The 22,500-nt window shown below is 38.2% G+C and overlaps 1 protein-coding gene across 1 annotated transcript; it reads right to left on the bottom strand.

The window, feature by feature from the left end:
* Window positions 1–1,481: 1,481 nt before the first annotated feature.
* LOC138017916 (ankyrin repeat and SOCS box protein 5-like) lies at window positions 1,482–13,232 on the bottom strand. The gene is made up of 3 exons (XM_068864922.1): window positions 12,571–13,232; window positions 8,106–8,272; window positions 1,482–3,543 (listed from the first exon to the last, which is right to left on the bottom strand). The coding sequence occupies exons 1-3, from the start codon at window positions 13,123–13,125 to the stop codon at window positions 3,180–3,182; spliced, it is 1,086 nt and encodes a 361-aa protein (XP_068721023.1). The 5' UTR covers window positions 13,126–13,232; the 3' UTR covers window positions 1,482–3,179.
* Between the last annotated feature and the right edge of the window lie 9,268 nt (window positions 13,233–22,500).

Here is a 22,500-nt window from a genome sequence, read left to right as displayed (position 1 = left end):
GCCGTTTAGCCAAGAAGATTTCTGTGCTAAAAATAACTTTGACATGTCACGTGATAATATATCATCCTATATAGCAGTTAAAGTTTCACATCTTATTGCTGCTAACGATGTCTCAAAGTTATTTCGCGTTATATAAAACTGATGGATCAATAGTTAATAGATCTGTGCCCTGGCCTTCATTTACCTGCTGAGCTTGTGAGCTGACGTTTTGAACGTCAGCCCTCCGTCAGAGCGAATTGATTCCTGAATCTTCTTTATGGTGGTTGATTAACTCGTGTGCGAGAACCTAATTTTCTTTTTCGGTTCACTGAATGACCAGCATGTTTTGAAAATCTATATCAAATAGCACTAATAGGGGAATCTTCGTTTACATTTTTTGCCTCATTAGAACAGGCATCTATCCTATCTCGTTCCCAGGAGCTCTCTCTTGGCTTCTGGGCGGGGAGAGGTCCTGGGAACGAGATTGTAATCTATCTGCCAAAAATCTTGAAAGTGCCTTGCATAATGAGCTATCTCTGAAACTTCAATGGCGCTTTGAAAATTCGAAATTTTACAAAGAATGTATGGGCTTTTGAGCACTTTTGCCACCCAAGGTTTTATCAGTTTTTGATGGCTAATAATATAACTCGCTCGGTATCGAAGCTAAACGGCTTACAATTGGATATTTAACTACTGTAACTTTAAGACGTTCTTTTACCTTTTGAAGTCAATTTTTGAAAAAGCATGATGCCTTTTGTCAGCATGAGACAAAATGAAAACAATGACGTCAGTAAAGATTCTATAAAGAGAATTCTATTTCGTCATCAGCTAGGTGGTGGAGGAATGGTACTAGGTAGCGCGTGGCGGTATACATGCATCAATGAGTTGGGTGGTGCCATGCATCGTGACGGTTTACTCCACAATTTTTTTTCCTTCAAGTTTTCCCAGAAAACTACTTTACAGTTAAAACTACTCTGCAGCAAGCACCTAAAATTTAAAAGGGTTTGAGTTTTTTTCCTTCTTTTTTGGTATTTCCCGATCTTTTTGTACTCTACAGAGACGAAGGCGGGCGAATAATTTAACCTACAATACTAGCATCACACTTGTTGGAATACGCATCCCCGTTTTTCCCATTGAACTTGGGGGGGGCAGGGGCGGACCTAGGGGGAGGATGCAGGGGGTACGCAACTCCGTTTTCAAAAGTCTTTCAAAAGCGTATTCGAAAATCTCCGTTTTCGTGGACCTCCTCCGGATCACTATACGTCCCTTTTCGATCGTTTAAGTGTGGAAGGTCACACAAAAACGGAGGTTTTCGGAAACGCAGGTTTTCGAAAACGCATTACTGTGGACGGGCCGTCAGAACCTCAACCGGCCACCAAACATTTAGACGCAGCGTTTTTGTCATGGATTTGAGAACAACGGTCCTTATCTGCATGTCTTGGGATAATATTGTTACTGCCGTGGGCCAAGAAATTCCACACATTTAGGAACAATCCAAAGTAAGTTTCTTTTTGCTTTATTCGAACCAATTTAATAATTTTCATCTTCGTCTCTCAGTAATAGAGACATATTTATTTCACAAGCGACGTATATCAAATGTATGAAAACGTTACAAACGCCAATCCGTCCACGTTGGCGAGGTAAAACACCCAATGATTTGAGAAAGAGGCAAGGTGCACTGAAATCTTCAGCTTGGGACTTTATGTGCTTATAGCCCTCGAAAGAATTGCTTGCAACATCCCTGACACGTACTCAATAACATGAAGCAGTCAAAACCAAGCTCATACCATAGGCACGGCAGTATTGGTTTAGCATTGACCTCTGATAGGCTTAGATGGTTTTATATTTTTTCAACAATCACTTGGCCTAGCAAAAATCAAGGGCACGAAGGCTACTGTATGTTTTTGTTTCGTTACCCAGAATCCGCCATGTGCCCGCATCAACTTCCAAATTGTTTTGGACTTAACAAAACGATTCCAGAAATTCACAGGAATACTAAGCAAGAAACAGAAACCGAATGGGCTACCCAGCCATAGGGAAATTATTACGATACGATTTCTTGCTTCAAGAACGTGAACTGGGATTACCCTTAAAAAACAGTTAAGGAGCCTTCTCACGAACACCGACTCAGGGTATGGCAACAGAACGCAAAGAAATTATATCAGTTTGAAGATATTTAGCATAAGAAAGTTGGGAAAATCACTATTTGTGTAAAGTTTGACAACCAGGTTCTCAGAGTTTCTTAGCAAACCTTGGGAACCAGGGTGTAAAATACTTCTGATTCACAGTACTAGAAACTTAAGTAACTTGAAATTTACACTCACTGAAAGTGATTTTCTTAACCCTACATCAAATTTCTTTATACCTTGTCCCCACCGACCTCAAACTTGCCATAACTCGTACATTGGTATAAAAAATTTTTGAACGACGGATTCCTCAGTCGCGCTCATTTGTAAAAATGAACAACAGCTTATTCAGTCAACTGTATCAAAACTGCCAACAATATTGAGTCACAAATACAAATATGGCCATTACAAAGCCAACATCATTCATCTTTGTCTTTTGGTAACCTATCTGTGAAATGTCGGTGAAATCTTGGGCTACACATTACAGGCAGTTGCTTCAATAAGTCATTGTTCATTTTAACAAATCTTTTCCATTTTCCTTAACGGTTGTAGCTCAACTACCTGGCCTTTTAATACTTGGTAATGAGGATCTTAGAACAACTCTTCTTAAGAACAAATCTCTGTACTTTTCCTATGTACATAAAAAAACAAAGGGACTTCCATAAAAATGCAGTGAAGCTTTAATCAAACAAGATAATTTACATCAAGGCCAGGCAATTGAGCACAAAGCTTTAAAACAGACAACCAGCCCACCCAATTGCAAACCAATCCCAGAAACAGATTGTCCTTGCCAAATGACAGTCTGAGCTCCAGTATGAATCAATTGATTAGAAGAAAAATTAATAATCTTTTTCATTAACTTGATGTCCCTATTTTCTCAGAGCTGTCATTCATAATACTCCTTCACCAAAGGCAGAAGCAATCATCTTTGCACTGAAAACTGTCGCCAAAACCCAGGGCTCCACATATTGGTAGTATAGAGAAATAATTAAAACATAATAACAATAATAATAATAATAATAATAATAATAATAATAATAATAATAATAATAATGTGATATGATTAATCTGATGCTATACAATCTTGATATCTTGCTCAAACAATACTTGACGCAGAAGATGCACAGGAAGTGGAAGTTTCATGGCATTTTTCGTCTTATCTGGTTTGAGATAGTTTCTTATCGCTGCAGAACACTGAAGTTGCAGCGTCCGCGGCCGTCTTTGAATATTCTCCATCCAGTCTCTAAGTCTTAAATCAGTGACAAATCTTTCAGCCGTAAGTCCCAGGCAATTTTTGATCCACAAGTTTGCGTTTGCCTGAATAAGTTTTTTAATACACATTTTATGGCTGTGTCTCGCTGCAAGATGCAATGGTGTGTCATTGTATGATGTCCCTTGTGTGATGCATACTGTTGTGGCATCCACATCAGCACCATATCTATGAAAGATGTTTTCTATCATTAGTGACAAATTCTTATGAAATTATTAATCTCTCTAACAATGGAAGAGGACAGTGCAAAATTGTGAAGGTTTCGGGATTTTTGTATCACGTCCACTTTGTGTAAAGAGTTGACTGAATTTTTGACAATGGACACAAATTACATTTGAAAACAACATGCATCTTCAATAAATGACGCATTGCTGGTGAAAAACCTGCCAATGACAAAATGCTACAGATCACAAATAGTAATTATTATTGGTCCTTTCAATTTCTTCCCAAGTCAGTTCGAATGGTCAGAACATTTGCGCACACCCTGAATACGGTTGTTTGTAACTTTAGTTATGTACACTTGACATTGTTATTTTTTGTCACAAAGCTTTGGTTTGTGTTGTTTAAGGACGGTGCCTACTATTGTTATTGCGCATACGTTCTGAGCATCTCCAGATACTCAAATTTCCTATCGCTGATGCTTACTAGTATGCAGGGATATCTTTGCGCGGTTTAAAACTATGCAGAGAAAGTAGATCTTCGTAAGTACTCTTGGTATCCAAAAAGAAAATTGTTGGTAACCATGCATTCTTTAGAGATAATTAATTTTCAAATTTAGAAAGAACGGCATACATTGCTTTGTATTTTACAGGTTTTTAAAAATATTGTTCATGAATTATCTTTGAAAAATGCGTGGTTACCCCCAATTGTCTTTTTGTATTTCAATAACACTTGTTAAGATCTACCTTTCCTGCATAATCATGAATCAGGGCAAAAATACCTTTGAATTAGTAGGCACCGTCCTTAAAAGTAAGTTGTTAAGTTGTATAGCGAGAAGGGGCCAGTAAATGGTAAAACAACACGAAATGAACTGCACTGCTGTCTACTCCACTTCCAGCAGCAACATGACCACAAAACATTATTCTCATTGGCACACTATTGTAAGCTACAATAGGTCTTTTCATCAACTAAGTTATCCAATCTTACACAACAAAAAAGAATCATTCTTTTCAATTCTTGAAACAAATGCAACTAAATCACTGGGGGCAAGTGTCTTCCCCCCATACTGGTTATGTAGAACTTAATGTATTTGCTTGCACAGATGTAACACTCGACAAGAGAAAATTTGTACTGATATTATTTAAGTCCTTCTTTGCCAGAAATATCGTTTAGCTACATGGATATAGCCACGTTATCTACCTCCTGCAAAGCCAGGCTTTAATGTCACCTAAATTTAAATTTTATTTGCTTGCAAAGCTCAGTTCACCCTTTTGCCCAACTCTAAAAAAAGCGGTGTGTAGTGTGCTTCAAATACTCAGCTGAAACAAGAGCAGAAAAAAAGCGAGTGCATGTGAAGAATCACCTTCTTGATGACCTTAAATTTGACCTTTTTCTTCATCTTTACCCCCAGATTCAAAACCTATCCACAATTTGTATGGCAGAATAAACTGAACAAAAGGGAAGTACTTGTTCAGAAGTGTTCACTCTGACTGTCGTATTTAGTCAGCCATTGAAAGGTTTGAGAAACTGGTAGAGTTTAAAATCTTGACCAACATCACAGCACCTGATTAAAACTACTGCTCACTATTGTCTGTCTTTAGGAATTATATGTTCATGATACGAGGACATAAAGAAAGTCTGCAAAATAACGTTTAAGTTTTACGTTTTCAAAGGCAAATCTTGTCCATCGTGAAATCACTTTGCAATGATTTAGGGATTGACAAAAGAAAGTACCTTTGCAAATAACTGTCTTTGTATCCAAATTTATTCAGAAAAATCAGAAAAGTAAAAACAGTGAATAGATAATGGCATTTTCACGAGAAAGGAAACCAAGACAAAGCGCACAATAGCCAAAATGTTTGGGTCAGATGATTGCATGATCAAAAGAGGTATTTGAAACAATATAGATAAGAGGCTTATGTCTACATTCCATCATGCACTGTGTGTAGTCAAGCAAAGAAAAATGAGACTAAAAAAAGTTGATTTGTGAATGTACCAAGTTTCTTTGAAAAGGTAGTAACAATTAGAAAATTCAGTTCACTTGACAGACATACATGTGTCATAGAGCATCCTGGTGGATTCTTAATTCTTCTTAAGCAAGTTCTTGACAAGCTTTTCATATTTATGGATACGAGGCCAAGCTTAGTTGACTTAAAAAGGCATCTTTTAAGACCCAAATTGCATTTCGTGAGCATTATCAACAGATTTATTCTTAAGCATTTCCAATGAAACAGGAAGATTAAGGAAGCTGCTTTTAAGCTACCTCACAGCAATTCAAAACCAAAATCTTTTTTGACATCACATCCTAGGTTTTTCACTAATGACACCAGTTTCTATTAAACAAATCAGTTCTTTTAGCTTTTCAGAAGATTTATTATTTTGCAGCAAATAAAACAGCTCCAAAATTTAAAACATCTCTTGGTCACACATAATGCCAATCCGTTCCTGACGTCACAACCTACATACGCCATTTTGGAATCACGTCCATTCAAATATTAATAACATAAGGACTTCTTTTTTAACTCCTTTCCTTTGAGGGTTAACCAGTGCAGATCAGAAATCAAGGAAGCATTATCAAATGCACAAAACTTTTCTCAAACCCTTTCCTTTAAAGGCAATGACTATTTATTCAGATTTCCTCAATTTTGTAAATCACTGTTAAGCAGACAAGCTACCACAGATCTAAGTAAAATGCAAAGTAGAAACAAACCATGGATAAGAATGATAAGTTCATCAAGGAGACCTTAAAAGGCTGGACTTTGGTAATAAGGCTTTTCTAATGTGGTTGTGAGGCAAGAATTGGCTTGTCTAAGACGGCATTTGCAAGAATTGACCGAGAGTAATCTTCAACACCTTGACACAGTGGTTCTGCAACACATCTTAAAGATACTTAACAATATGCCAAGGGAAGAGGAGTAGAGACCATTATACAGAATCCTACATGGGTGAGGCAGGGAAGAAATCAATAATTATTATTCAAGCATGTAAAGGAAAGAGACGGTGCAATAAGAATTCTCATATTTCGCATTGCCATTTCCATTGGACACCGTGCCTCCACTGGAAGTGACATCACTAGTTAACACCACAAAATCACATGCAGACTGCATGCCTCCAGTCAAGAGACAAAGTAGTATTTTATGGATGGGAATACCTTTGGCCATGGCCACCAACAGTCAGTCACTGAAAGACGATAATAAAACAAATCTTGTGGCCACTTGAAATAAATTCAATTGGTAATTCTGTTTCTAAAGTACCTAAGTAAATTCAAGTGGAATGATATTTGAGCCTATAGGAATGGAGAAGTCAGTGGAGCTAATGCCTTCTCATACACATAAAGTGGAAAAAACAAGAGAAAAAAATTGAGAAAACAGTCCAAGACAGCAAGTCTTGTCAGAAGGATTTTACTTCACAAACAAATGATTTAAGTCTAAACAAGATAATCAAAGAGCTGAAATGTCATGGGTGACTTTTGAGAGCACAGTGTGTTGTTTTGGAAAACAATACACCAAACATAATGTGTGAAAAATGGCAACCAAGGTTAAAACGTTGGACAGGGAATTAAAAACTGCCATGAAAGATAAAAATATTGTTACTTTTTTTAACGCAGTAATAGTAATGGTAATGAATTTATATAGAACATTTTCTATTGACATACTCAAATGCATATCTTCTATTCATTCATATAATACGCATCAATCACAGATTGATAATCTGTTTGTTACATCTGTTCATACCACTCAATACGGCATTCGTTCTCTCAGTTACACTGGTCCAAAACTTTGGAATTCTTTATCCATTGATATTAAGAAAATCAAGCCATTTTCCAGTTTTCATCAATATATCAAAAATTCCGTGCTAATGGTTATACTACTATTATTGATTCCTAATTGTTTCACGATTACATTATCTTTAAATGGTATTTAATTAATGAAGTAATACCTTTTATCTAAAACAATTATTTTGCATCTCTATTCCTTCTACTCATATTTCTTGTTTTCGTTCACCTACTCGGTTAGTTCCATGAATTATTTTGGTGTCCCATACTCTGCACAATGAACCTACAATTATTGTAAATTTCTTTTCCTTTGCAATCTCGTGGTTTTATATTTTAAGCAGTAAATTTGCATTAATTATTATTTCTGTGTGACTTTAAATAAAAATTGACTAGACTTGACTTGACTTGACCTTTGACAACTGTGGTGCAGTTGCTTGGTCTTGATTTTACAAAATGAACAAACACCCATTTTGAAAGATGAGGTGTTTTTGCTCAAACAAATTCAAAATTTATTCTACTAACTCAAATACTTTCATGACTTTTCACAGAAATCCATAATCTTTGAATAAAAATATCACACATTTAACCAGCCAGTCGATATAGACTGAGTGCCAAAACGACAAGTCAACAACTTGACTTGTCGACCCACCCAAAGCAGGAACACTTTCAGAAAGTTTCACTTTCATTTACAGACATTCACACGGATGCCATGGGCATCTATCACGGTTCACATTTATGGCAGTAATCATGTGTTTTGGATTTAAACTTCAATATATTTTTTTTTTCAGTATTTTACCTGATCAGAGCTTCAACACACGACGTCCTTCCATACAGAGCAGCAGAGTGCATTGCTGTCCACCCCTCAGCTGTTTTTGAATTAACATCAGCCCCTTGTCGCAGAAGAGCCTCTAAGCATGCCAGGTGTCCATATTCTGCAGCATGGTGAAGGGGTACTTGAAGGATCTAGATAAATCAATTAAATTATCAAGAAACTTAGCCGCCCCATTTGAAAAAATAATACTCACATGGACTGTTACTAAATAGAATCGGAGGAAAATCCCTGCTCCATTCCTAGGTTAGTTAGAGGGCTGGACTGTTTCTTTATGGCTTGCGTATTTTCCACATTAAGTGGGAAGGATACAATAGCCAAATGACTGCAATATATCAGGGACAATTTGTTATTCGATTGGAAATGGAGGGTTTTGTTACCAGTCAAACAGAAAAATAGACTTGGAAAAAGAAAAATGAAAAGCAATGACTTGCCAATGCAAGGGGCAAGGGAAACTATCGTTGAGGGGAGATTTGTACAGGAATTGCCTTTTGGTTTTAATAAACACAAATAATAATAATAATAATAATGATATAATGATAATTATTATTATTAAACATCATCAGAACACAGCTTAAGACTAAGAGGCTGTTAATTATGCCTAAAACTGCCATCCATCCTTGAGGTTAATGGGTTAAATAGCATCACGTATGCAATTTCACAGCAGAGTGCTTCTTGTACTCCGAAAACTTAAAAATTACACAGTTGTGCCAACACACAGCCTAAAGACAATATACAAATCCGGCCATGATCCTTAAGAGAGGTCAAGACAGAGTAGAGGCCATTGGGATCAACACTTCACACTTTGAGCCTTTCAACAAGAGTCTTTCTGTAGGCTGAGAACTGTTAGTCTAAGTGGTGGATATCAGAAAAAGACTTCCTGTACACATCTGTCTAAGAGGCATTTGAATGTGGGAGTTCATCAAACACAAACACTCAAGATTTTGCAACAATAATATTGTTTTGTAACCGCAACCTTCAAAATGGCGCACCTAAGACAATCTTTGTCATTCCAATTAAAAAGGGTTTTCAAGCAGTCATTCCAAGTTCTATTCAACCTCTTCTTTTAAAGAAAGTCCAAAATGAAAGTCCTCCTTATTAAAATAAGTATTCATATCTAAAAGGTAAAAAGGTAGCTCTTGGACTGCCTTTGGAAGTGTACCAGCAGGCAACAAATATTAACGAGTCAAAGACATTAACTGGCTAAATTAATTGCATTAAACTATGACTTCAACAGGATAAAGCTAACTTCACATTTGGGATTAACCATTTGGATGACTTAAAATGACTATATTTTCTTGCATATGACACAGTTTAGTGAAATGGTTAGAAATAAGATTTTTCAACCAGTTAAAATGTTGTATACTGCAACGGAAATGGCGCCTATCAAACTGTAACTATAAAATTCTTAAAATGACATCACATGGTCAGGCAATTAAAAAACCTTGGCATGGATAAATAAACACTTGAAACTGCATAGCCATGTTCCTTTTCCAACAGAAAGCAAATGATATTCTCACAATAGTGTTACTGATGACACAATGTCATCACCACTACATAATAGCTTAGATTTCAATCTATTGGTTTCAATGCTTGAAATACTAGTATGACAGTGACCATCTTGCTGCACTGTGAATGGTAAACTGTTTCCTTGCTTTAAAATACAAGGGATTGAAAAGAAGGAAAAACAGACAAGTACTTCCCACTATTTGTTCCTGTTTCCAGCTGTTCTCATGCAGCCAGACCAAACATACCATGAGATTTATTGCCAACACTTTGCATAGTAAACACACTTATTTTAGGGAAGATTTTTATGAGGAGCTCCAGCGATCTCTGTGAAATTTTAAAACACCAATAAATTGAATTAAAAAGCTCTGAAGTAGACAAGTAAAATACAAAAAAAAAATTTAAGCTGGATTTTGGGGGAGAAAAGCAAATAAGTTTTTATGGGTCTCTGAAATCAATAATGGACTAATTAACTTTCATGTCAAAATCCTATCATAGGAACAAATTGTAAAATGATCCGAAAGGGAGAGAGTTCAACATTCTAGTAAAATATGACAACAAAATGATTTGGCAAAAGGATAGCGAAAGGGAATCTCCATAAACACTAACAACTGCAGAGCCTACTTCTAAACAAAGTTAACATCCTAGCATGAGAAAGTGTTTGAGGCAATTATATCATTGTGTTAAGCGAGAGGGAAATTAATATCACCCCAGGGGTGTTTAAGAAGGTTAGCTCCATCAAGAAAAAATGAATCACACAGCTTGTTAAAATGGAATAGTGAATAGATCTATTTGACAAACTGATGATTTGGAGTCTATACATGCTGGTGTTGAATATAGATTGAAGCTTAGAGTATCAGCTATAAGACTGGCAGATGGTTCTCGAGTGAAAAAATTCCACCCTGAAAACTAACTGAATTTATCACTGACCATCCATCACACATGGATAGGATTAAGTAACATGAAAATTCTTAAACAAGAGAGATACATTCAAAACAAGCCAATCTCTGCAAAGTTTGGTTTATCCCAGAGGCAATATTGACCTCAGTAAGGGATAAAACTTTAAGACCCCTGAATATTAAAATCCTGAGAATTTGGGGGTTAAAGCAATCAGCCATGCATGGGTGCTTATGTCCTCCGGGCCGAAAGGTTACACGGAGTGTTTTTTTCACAGCCCTGGTTTTCTTTAACTGTCCAAAATATCATTTCACCGAGAAGATAAATTTGAGCTTGCACAGCTCTCACGAACGTATGAGTAAATATATAGTTAGGGCAAAAAATCTAGGACAGGCTGTCTAGGGGGCTGCATTTTTTGGATAATTTCGACGCTGTGTGAGATAAGGAGAGTCGTATGCGATTGCAGGCAAATTTATTATCTCTTCCAAGATAACAATCTTGCCGTCCTTTTGTGATGAATGTGAAAGGCTTTGAGTCTGCTGATGACTCAAACCCTTTCTGCCTCTTGGTGATTACGAAACGAAACAAAAACCATCGGTAATGAACACGACATGTCCGAAATAGAAAACACAGCAATATCAGTACTTGAAAGCTCTTGTGTTAGCTATTAGTCTGCAAAAGCGCCAATAGTTGAAAAAACCCCACCTTTGCTGAAACGCTTTTGGTCTCAAATCAGCCGATCAAGAAGAATTTTCAGTCTTTCACAATGAACGAAAACCCAGTCCAACACATCGAATCCAAACACGAAATTTAGGAAAACATCATGTAAACGTACAGTACATTGCAAATCCAATTTTGACAGAAATCTTAGACAGATGTCATGCGTTGAAAAAAACCCTTGAGATTCAACAGAATACAATTGGCTGGCAGCCATTAATCAAAAGAGAAGAGAGAGCGCCAAATACTGAAGGAAAAGCCATAAATTGAGTGAAGTATAAATAACACGCCGTCGCCGTCGCGGAGTTCGCTGTGTATATCATGACTAGGCCAGACGAGTCGAAACGACTTTGCTCGAAATTGCTTGCGATCTCCGAGATTTTCCCACAGAATAAACGTAGATTTGTAAATTCTCCGACGAAAAGGGGTCCACAGAAAATAATCTTAAGCCTATTATAAGTTTTCGCCGACCCGAGATATGACGGATTATATTTGGTGCGAGTTGTCACTAAACACAATGAAACTCCAATACGGACAGACTCTGTGGAGACGTAGATTGATGTCTTTACGACTTACAGACTGGAAATACAGATAAATGAAAATCTAACATCTCTGAAAAACATCCGAGTGTTTTTCATTCAAAAGATGGTAAAAATGCGTTTTAGCACGCCGGCTGGAGGAACGCAAGACGATTTGATCCAAAAATGAACTAAAAAATGATGTCAAATGTTGCATTGAAATAACAGATTTGAGCGGGTCGGAAGAGCGACGCTGAGATTTTTAGAAAAGGCAAAGAGAAGCTGTTCTCATGTTTTGGGTCCGCTGAGGTGGTCAAATACCGAGAGAATTTTGCATCTCCTGCGGAGTATACGACCTTTTGAAAACATAAACAGAAGTGCTGTAACTGCAATTAAAATTATAAGGTTACCAGATTACGGTGGCCCAAAGCTCGAAATCGCTAAATCACGGAAAGAGCTTGGCATATGCTTGCTAGATAGGCACTCACATCTCCGATAAGTTAGTGTTTTCTGGTGTCACGATCAAGTTTGTAAATTAAATTCCCCTTATGTTATTAAGATTTCGCGATTTTCGGAAGTTAGTTCGTATCGGTAAAGAACATGTTCTCTCCTTTTAAAATTTACAGTTTTGACGGACTCCCCCCAGCTGAGAGGCTTGAACACAAAAAGTATCGGCGAGGTTATAAACATGAAAAGTGCAGATGCGTTAGTCTGCAAGAATGTAGCATCCACATCAAAATAAATCACAGAGGCTCGATAATGCCGGTCACACAAAGATTCAGAGCTTATCTTACCCTCCAAGATGGAACCAGAGGCGGGTCCACTTCGGCCTTGTAAAACAGTAAAAGTTCAACACACATTGTATGTCCATGACGAACTGCCGTATGCAGAGGTCTCCAGCCACCATTTGCGGTTGCATTTACGTTCGCCCCATGTTGTAAAAGTACATCTAAACAGTCCCTGTGTCCGTTCCGTGCTGCATAATGCAACGCTGTCCACTGACTTCGCGTAGAGGCATTCACGTCTGCTCCATGATTTATAAGAGCTATCAAGCAGTCTACGAAGCCTTGTTCGGCCGCTTCGTGGAGAGGAGTTAAACCATCGTATGTCGCTATATTAACATTTGCGCGGTAGTTCAGTAGAATTTCGACGCATCTAAACTGACCGTGCCTCACGGCTTCGTGCAGTGCCGTTTTCCCATATTTATGGCAACCATCGATCGGAGCTCCAGCCTTGAGTAACTCGCGAAGGTCCTTCTTTGAGCCTTTATAAGCGGCTCGTTTCAGTTTGCACACCAAAACCTCAGGGCTGACTTCAAGTTCTCGCCTTGAACAAGGAGCGTTGCCCATCGTTATCCTTTTGAAATACGTGATGAAGAGGAATCCCTTCACCCTTATGTCAGATAGACATACTGTCTGTCTAGCCTTTTTCTACGTTGGTTTGTTGGCGTTTATTTTCACCGGAGTACCTTGAGGTAAACCAATTCAGTGTCCTGACAGGGGAGGAGACGGTCGGACTCATTTTATTCCATCAACAAACACATACTGTCAAATCAAGAGTCCGATGTCCAATATCCTAAATCAGATTTTTATTCTTCACGTTTCTCACTTACTCTTTGTTCGAAACCAGAAATTCTTTGACTTTTAAGACATTTATAATTAAGTTTTCTTTATGGCAACAACACCTTTGTCTTTGGTTGGTGGGGGAGGTGTAGTCGTTGTTTCTCAGCACGGGGAGGGACTCGGGTTATAAATAGAGCGCAAACATGAAAGTCATAATCGCGCGGAACTGTGGCTTTTTTTACATTCGAGATATTCTTTTGAGTTATGCAAACCATCTACGGCGATAAATTAGTCGCTTGCGCCCGCACGGCATCTGTTTTCGTCAGGTTTATACGTAAATATTGCGTGAAATTACCCCACCCCAAAGCTCTTGTTATTCCTTTGTGGCTGGGACCGCCAACCTTTGATAGGTTATTCAGCGTGTGTCAAAGATGGCGCCCGAGGACATTCGATAGCGGGGCAAATAAATAGCTTTATTCCAGTTGACTCACAGGTCTGGCTAAAGTATGACGAAAATGAAAGATACCTCTCTCGATAAGCTTAGTTTTGAAAAGTATCGAAACAACTCGGGTATTAATTTATTTTTTGCTAATTGAACGTAATGGTGTCGCGATTTGTGACGCTTTAGACTTTGGCATGCGCACGTTTGAGTAATTTCATCGCTGAATGCAGTTCGTATTGTAGTTTGAAAGTTTCTAGCACTTGACTATGTGGAACGTAAATGTGTCTTTGGCGTAAATATTAGATCAGGTGTGGACAAAGCTTTAGTATTTGTTCGTTCGGCTTCCTTTTTCAAGGACGTGCTGTATGCCCTGGGGTCAATTACCTATTCTTTGAGAGGCGCCAAGCTTTCTACGATTAAAATTTATTCGCCTTCGAATGACGATGCACGTGCAGGAAGAAATTACTTCATAATTGCCCGAGTGGTCGATTTCTTCCTTCTGTCGCATACCTCGAGGGAAAAACGATGGTGTATCGATGATTTGGAAAAAATTCACCGTCTCCTGCCATCAAATTAGCGAAATTTACGCTTGAAATATTGATCCCAGAAAACATGTCATCCAAACGGATAGATTTCGGACACCAATGGAAGCGTTTAATTGGTCCTCTGTTTCCCGCGAATTGATGCGTAACATTTCACCTCTGGTTGTTTAAAAGCAATTTCTTGTTTGATGAGTTCTGAATTTAGGTGAAGTTGAAATTCACTGTCGATTGCGCTGATAAAATTTTAGATAGTTTTTTTAAAAATTCCCGCAAACCTCTCGAACCTTTTACAGAAAGGCAAACGGTATTACAGGAGATAACCTTTGTAAAATGTCGACCACCACCTATTTTAATAATTTCTTCCGAGATGTGTACTTAAAATATGAAAAAACGGCACCATGTCGGATGACGATTCATTTTTCTGTCGTCCAAAGCGAAAGATGGACACACTGAAAGTGAGAATTGTAACCATTGAATATTAACAAATTGAGCTCAGAGCCTTGTGTAAATTTGAGCCCATCAAGTGATAGTCTTCTTGTCTAAGCGGTAGAGACAGGTAGTCTTGTGGGAGTTGTGTAAGTGCATGCCCTCGAGTAAACTTTCAAATTTTTTAAAAATTTTAATCAGACTTCAGTCTTGTTATATAAGACGAATGCTTTGAAGTTTTCAGCCTGAAGCGAGCTGAAAATGAGATATTAAAGCAATGGACTTGAAGACAATATTTGTAATATGTGTATATTCTTACGACTTGTTGCATTTTGGTCAGTATTTAATATTGCTATCATCGGAGAAAATAACACTGATGCCTGGAATTTTTGTGAGCGAAGTCGCTATGACAATCACTGACCTTTTTCGAACAAAGTTAAGTACGTACGCGTGTATCAACATACCCTAAACATCGCTCGATTCGGTTGAGGAGAACCAGAAAGCCTCTCTCACCTTCAATCAAAAGAAGTCGTGGAACATGACGTGACTTGCCAAATGAGGGATTTGATGTCCGAACCAACAACAACGTGTTCATTTAATCTTGTACAATACAAACCCTTTTTAAATATAAATCAATTTTTCAATTTCTCTTTTTAGCACTCTCGTGGCTATTTCGACATCTTCAAAATAGTCGCCTTTTCCAGGATTGTTTTTTTAGTAACAATTATTCCTTTTTGAAAGTGAGTTTGAGCGTAAAGACAGTAAAAAGACTTACGTTGCACTTTCTTCAATGAGAAATGGATTCATTGAATAATTTACGAAGAAAGATGATCTTACAGATTACGGAATAAGAGCACTTTAGCATGTCGCAATCGTCGACACAATTTTCGCGAACGAGCAGTTTTAGAAGTTGCTAATTATAGGTGATGACTAAGGGTCAAGAACGTTTGGAACACCAAACTCCTCAATTAATTCTAGCTCAAATGGGTCTACATTTTAAGTTTGCATATGAAAATTTAAAGTTATTTTGTTGAATATGGTTTGTAACAGAGCTCCAGGTTTTCAATCTCGGCAAAGCCGGAAATCCTTACGTTTTCGAGCGACCACAAAAGACCAAAAAAGCTTCAAAGAATTTCCAACCAACTTTTCTAACCATCTAGAAAAGCGTTCTAAAGTAACTGGGCAAATTTAACCGGGTTTGGGCAAATACGATTAAGTTGCTTCGAATTCGGCCTACATTTGTAGTGATTTCGTCGAGCTTACAAGAAACATTAAATTCATCCTTTTGAGATTCTGAATACCACAGCTAGGGAATCATAATTTTTAGAATTTCTACCAATGAAAAATATTGAAATGGTAAAAATAAGATTAACTGGCAACTTTATACAGTTCAGTTCTTTATATTGTATCTTTTTAAACAAACTTTCGCTAAGAAGCGTGTAAGTTTGTGTAAATCTTGTTATTTTAGTTAGACTAATGAACAAGAAACACCTTTTAAGCAAAAGAAAATTGTATTTCGTCTTAAGAACTTGACCTTGAAAAAATTGAATTGACACTATACCCTGACGTAAAATGAGAAACAATAATTCTGGCGGCTGAGTGGTAAACAGAGATTGCATATAATTACGGCACAATAAATTTTTTATTGTGATTTTGTTTTATAAGGTCAGTTGCTCCACCACGGTGGCACCTTCTTAAGAAGTTCAATTCATTAATTGAGCCGTGAAGCACATTTTCTGAATATTAAATCAGGTACTTCATTGTACTTGACAACGGCAGATGGTTTTAAGGCTACTCGCAGTCTAGAAGACAGTCTCTGTTTTGACAGAATCATAACATGCCCTGAGCCATTTTCTAAGGACCCTAAACACTTTTTCCTGATAAAGTGCATGTGAAATTAAAGTAACATGGTTTTTATTTGGAGTCTGTTGCCCCTGGTAACAAATATTCTTCACGTTTTCAGCGGCAAGTGAAACTGGATACTGAAGCCTCAGTGTGTGAAATTGGTGTGATAAGTCCAAAATTACCGACACTATTTTAATTGAGGGACTTAAACTATGGAAAATTAAGATATGAAATGCCTTCCTTAGAAAAAATTCAACGGCGTAAAAATGATAAAGATTCTTTTCGAGTGCCATTTCAATTTAAGTAGAAACAAATTAAAAATTACAGCCGTAAAATTCAGTCGGTGTACTTGAACTAACTAGATGCCAGTTAAAAATATTCAAATGGAATTTATTAACAAGTAACCGTCCCGTATAATATGTATGCTAAAAATGCCAAATAAGAAGCGATAAGTTCGCGTTGTGTCAAAGCGAGTGTTTGTCATGACCGATAACTGGGCGACAGTAGAGTGCGTTCTGCATGCAGGGTACCATTCAAGTTTCATGCAGTCTTTCATCAGGCTATATATTCCTTATTTTATACAACAACTCCCTTTAATCAAGCTTGTTTGACAATAATCGAGTGTAGAAATCGTTTTAAGCGGTGGATGCGGAGGTTGAAATGAAAAGAAATGAAATTAATCGAAGGTTCTTTCGATTAGGAAATCTGCCTTGGAGGGCATGTTGGGGTAGGGCTAGCCTGGTAAGGCTTTCCTGACCAAAAGGAAAACTCCGTGTTTGAAATTAATCAATTTGAAATTCGGAAGATCCACTGAGATCAAGATTTCCCGCAGACGGAAAAATCTACATACCATGTTATATAGGTAACAACAGGTGGACTTCGAGGGCGAAATTCATACCAGCTTATTCGTAAAGTCGTAAGAGTTGCTAAAACTCTGTTTGGAACGCAGGCAAGTATTGTAAAGTGTTTCCACGTGCTGTATCTGTATCAAAAACAAGTTTCTGGAGCTGAGGAAAGTTTCTAAAAGATTTACATTTACTTGTCCTTTTTTTTTCAACAGATAAATTGATTCTAGGATGGAACGATATGTGACGAAAATATAAGGGTTCCGGACTCCATTTTGACAACCTGGACTCGGGTATCCTGGAATTCCACCAATTTTACTGGTTGCTTGGATATCCGCGCTTGTCATTCAAAAAGAGACAATCACAGACAACAAACCTAAAATTTCTGTTTAGTGGTTCTGAAACTTTTAGTGAGATCGCGAACTGTGGCCAGTGAACACGGAAAATTTAGAACGCGCTAAGAACGTTTTTGCTGCGGTTGAGTTTTGTTTTTTTAATCAGTCCAGTGCCGGGTAAATGACAGTTATCTTAGGGTTCCCGTTTTAAGGGAAGGTGGGCTCACCTTTGATCCACCCATGGTCAGTCGTAAATTTCGAAAATTAATTGACTTTTGGATAAGATTATCTCGACCTTAATTTCCGATTTAAAAACCACGACAGGAAAAACGTCGCTTTCCGGCGTTTCGGTTTCAAACCGCTTTCCTTTTCACTCGGTATTACACCGGCTGTTTGTCTAGCCGATTGTCTATAAACCATTTTGACATCAGCATGACGTACAAATGGTTGGAAACCAATTTCTAGGAGAAACGCAGATAACAATAATATTTGGGCAACGCCACAAATGGAGCGAATTGGAGCAATTCATTCTTTCCTTCCAACCAACATGGCGACCATGACGTAAATGCAAAATTGAGATGGTGTTTGTGGTTTGGTTGGGAAGCTATTCACGATAAAATGGTTTTTAGGACTCAGGGATATTACAGAAACGCAGTTGGTCAGCCGCGCTGTCACAATCATCAGTTTGGGCTGTCAGTTGTTGCTATCCATCAAGATTAAAACCGCAGACCGTCTGGCTCATCTTGCTGAGCATCGGACTACCGGCAGGGAAGTCGTGGGTTTTACAAATGACTCCCGCCGGACCAAAGCTCGGTGTCTTTCCATAACTTAGAATAAATTCCTGTCTCGCAATGTTGACGCTCTATTCACAAAGACGTTTCGTACTTGTGCCGTAGTCCGTCTTTTGAGATATTAGCTGATTTGAGCTACACGACAACCCGAGGATAGATAAAGACAAGCCAAATTTATAATCTTTACTCGCGCGCCAGTTCCTTCATCTAAAGTATCGTCCTTCTCGTGAATTCATTTTCTTTATTTTTCTTTCTGACCCTCGTTTTCTTTATTGAGTGCATAACAAGTATTGTAAACGTGTCTCACCGTGATAAATCAGCGTTGTTATTGTTTTTGTTGTTGTTGTCTGACACACTTGAAAGAAAGTTCGGTTCGCACGCGATTTTTGTCAAACAAGAACACCTCAATTACAAACTTTCTTAATTCTCCTGTGCACGATGAAGAATAAATGCAGTCTGAAAGAAAAGTTATCCTTGCATCACTAGAAAAGAAGAAGGGTGGTTCAAAGTTAGTGCCTTGCCTTTCCTACATTTCCAGTGCATTTGTGCCCGTGCTACCATGTTCATTCCCATAATCGTGAAGGACTAACAGTCACGTTCACACATAGAATCATGAGAAGTGACTGGACTTGTGAAAGTTTCAAAATACTGGTTTCTTTAGTGTGAGAAGTCCGTTTTATTATATATTTGAACATTGAAGTTTGCGATTAATGGCAAACCTTGAAAGAGGTTTCTGCTTAATTTGTGTAATTTGGAAATTTGAACACGGCCAAAGAAATTTTCGGTAAAAACGTCATGCTAGCACCCACATAGAGCACTAGTAACATAGTACACCATATATAATAACACAAAGAGTGATGAAATGGTATATGAAATGAATCATATATGAACTGCGGATATGAAATCAAGTGAAGCTATGATCTTCGCAGTTATGAGAGCAATTTTTGCAATTGCGCAGAGAAGCCTGAAAAATTCAGGACTTCAACGGGGTTTGAACCCGTGACCTCGCGATTCCTCTTCTCAGTTAAGAGAAGAGCTGTGGGGTTCCAGAATGGAAATTGCCCATTTGCAATGTACACCTACCATGGGGTGAAACATCACACCAAAGAGACTGGGTACCACATTGGGTTGCAATTCCGTGTCCAACGTTAACGTTTGCATGTGTTGTGTGACTTTGACGAAAATCTGTCTCATTGCATTTGTCAACACTTTGTAAACAAAGTGTAAGTAGATAGATGAAGGGGATAGTTTCTAAAGAAACTGTGGTGCTGCGTCTGTGGGGAAGTAGTACTACTTCTCTGTACGATGGCCAATTTACATTATCAAATCCTTTGATAAAACCAAATTTTTGTAAGTAGATAGCGGCAGGTTAGTTTTGCAGGTTGCAGGTTGCAGGTTGCAGGTTGAAATTTACTGTGACTGTTACATGAATAGCTAACCTTAGGCCTAATTAGGCCTAAAGAAACGTTTTTAGGCCTAAGGAAGCCTAAAGAAACGTTTTTAGGCCTAATTAGGCCTAAGGTTAGCTATTCATGTAACAGTCACAGTAAATTTCAACCTGCAACCTGCAACCTGCAAAACTAACCTGCCGAGTAGATAGTTCCAGTTGGAGGGTTACTAAAAGGGAAGAACCGTGGACCGCGGAACCTCCGGAACTACGGAACCCGCGGGACCTGCGGAACCACTTAAAAAACGCACTTTTTTTTCCCGAAACAAAGCTAGATTATTGTTTCTATGAAGTTTTAAAAAATTGCAACAGATAACGCGCGAAAGCACGGTGGACTGGACCTGGTCACATGGTGACCTGGCGAAAAGGTTTTGCAGATGGAGCAAGGTAAGCAGCCATTTGCATTGCTTTAACAACACGTATCTTGACATCACCTGTTTCATATGCATGTAACATGTAATGGTTGTGCGGTAAAAGGTTTTACAAGGCCTTTAAAATCAGATGGTAAGCAAAAACTTTCGTAACATATATAATATCACTGACTTTTAAACACGGATAGAGAAATCAAAGGGCAACAAATTAAATATCAAGAAAAGCAACAGAACAACTAAAACCGCATTTAATATATAGGAAAGTAAAAGTTAAGAATAGCCCACTTCGGAAAATACCATAATACTCTTTGTTTGTCCCCCAAAATTTTGAATGAGCATTGTTTCCAGTTTCTCTTGGGACTTACAATGGTCCCAAGAGAAAACAAAAACAATGCTTATGCAAAATTTGGGGGGACAAACAAAGAGTATTATGGTATTTTCCGAAGTGGGTTATTACTGTAATATATTAGGTTCCAGACCTCTTATTTTGGGGCCTGCGCATTGGCGCGTAGGTTTTAGAATGGCGGGCTTTTAGTTGTTTACAGTTTTCAGCTCCGGAATAGTACAATTACAGACCGGAATAATGTTTTCTTGTTTAGCCACTTATCAGGAGCCCATCACCCGGAGCGTGCAACTTAACAATACTTGTGCAACGGCGTTTTCACAAGTAAGGTTATTTTTAGATTGAATTTCCCGCTAATGAGACTCCCACAGGAGCCCGATGACCAATTACAAGAAATTAAGCTGACGTCATAGGGTCACCGAACCGTAACTGACTTTGTTTTTTGACCTAATTCGCGGGAAGGGCTAGTCTAAAAATAAACCTACTTGTGAAAACGCCGTTTCACAGACGCTGTATGGAAGTTGCACGCTCCAGGATGGGCTCCTGCACTTATAATGTTTAAGGGTACATCACCACATTACAGAAATAAATCTAACAGGAAAGTGTGAAAAATGTTCTTTGAAATTCCAACTGGAAAGCAAACCTAACAGATTCAACATAACAGGTCTGTCCCTTTTTCTTTTTAATTAATAAGTGGTTTCAAGTTACGTTTAGCATCATTAAGGGACTGTAAACAGCTGCTAACCTTGCTCCCTCTTCGAAAGCTTTCCGTCATTTGGCCATGACGATCAGCAGATAACGACAAACAAGACAAACAAAAAATTGTTCAATTCTTTAAAACTTCAAAGAAACAATAGTCTGGGTTTGTTTCGGGAAAAAAGGCGTTTTTGAAGTGGTTCCGCAGGGATGCCCGTGCCCGCCCCCCCTCCCCCTTCGTAAGCCTTTTTTTAAAAGCAAACAACCTACAATATTGAGGTGGCGAAAACGAGACGATCTGGTGAGTACCCTCTGTTTGACACAGTGTGACTCTCCCTGGCTACGCCCCTGGTTCGCTTTTCAGAAAAGTCTGATATAACGCAAGTAATCATGCTGCGTGTGTGACCTCTGGTCTACTCGAACGCGCGTGAAATAACATTGTCACATGGCAGTAAGTACAAAATTATAAACATTCGTAGTTCTTTACTTCTGGCCATTTATATGCAGGTATTCTGAAGATTATCTGAAGACTATGATGGATTACAAATGCCCCTCTTTGTTCTCTTACGTTAATTTAGACTCCTGAAGACGATTAAAACAGCTCCTTCCGTCATTTTTTTTATTTGTTGTTTTTCAGTGTTCTCGGGTCCCCAGTCATAGTATGAGATTTGTTTCCTTCCATATAAAGTCTGGTTTTCACTAGCGACGCAAGCACAGCCTTATTTCACCGTGAAAACGGGTTTGACACAACACAAGGATCAAACATTTTCCTTTTCCTTGTGCTTGCGCTTATTCTTGCGTTCGCTTGCGTCGTGTGAAAACGAAACACAGCATAAGCACAAGGAAATGTGTTGCGTCTGGCCAATTATAGCCGCATTCGTTCTAGATTCCAAGCATCTGAACATTTGAACAAAATGGCAGTTGCTGTGGTTGATTTTGATGCTTATATCAACGTTCGTTTTCACTAGCATAAACTGCTTGTACTTTGTGCTTGTGCCTTGCGTCGCCAGTGAAAACCACGCTTAAACGTTCCAGGTGATGATCCCACGTTTCGATGCCATTACAATCGAAATGCAAGT

Source organism: Montipora capricornis, chromosome 9 (assembly GCF_036669925.1).
Source record: "Montipora capricornis isolate CH-2021 chromosome 9, ASM3666992v2, whole genome shotgun sequence".
In the NCBI taxonomy this organism is placed as follows: Eukaryota; Metazoa; Cnidaria; class Anthozoa; order Scleractinia; family Acroporidae; genus Montipora; species Montipora capricornis.
The sequence above is the reverse complement of the archived record's forward strand: the minus strand, read 5'-3'. Positions and strand labels throughout refer to the sequence as shown.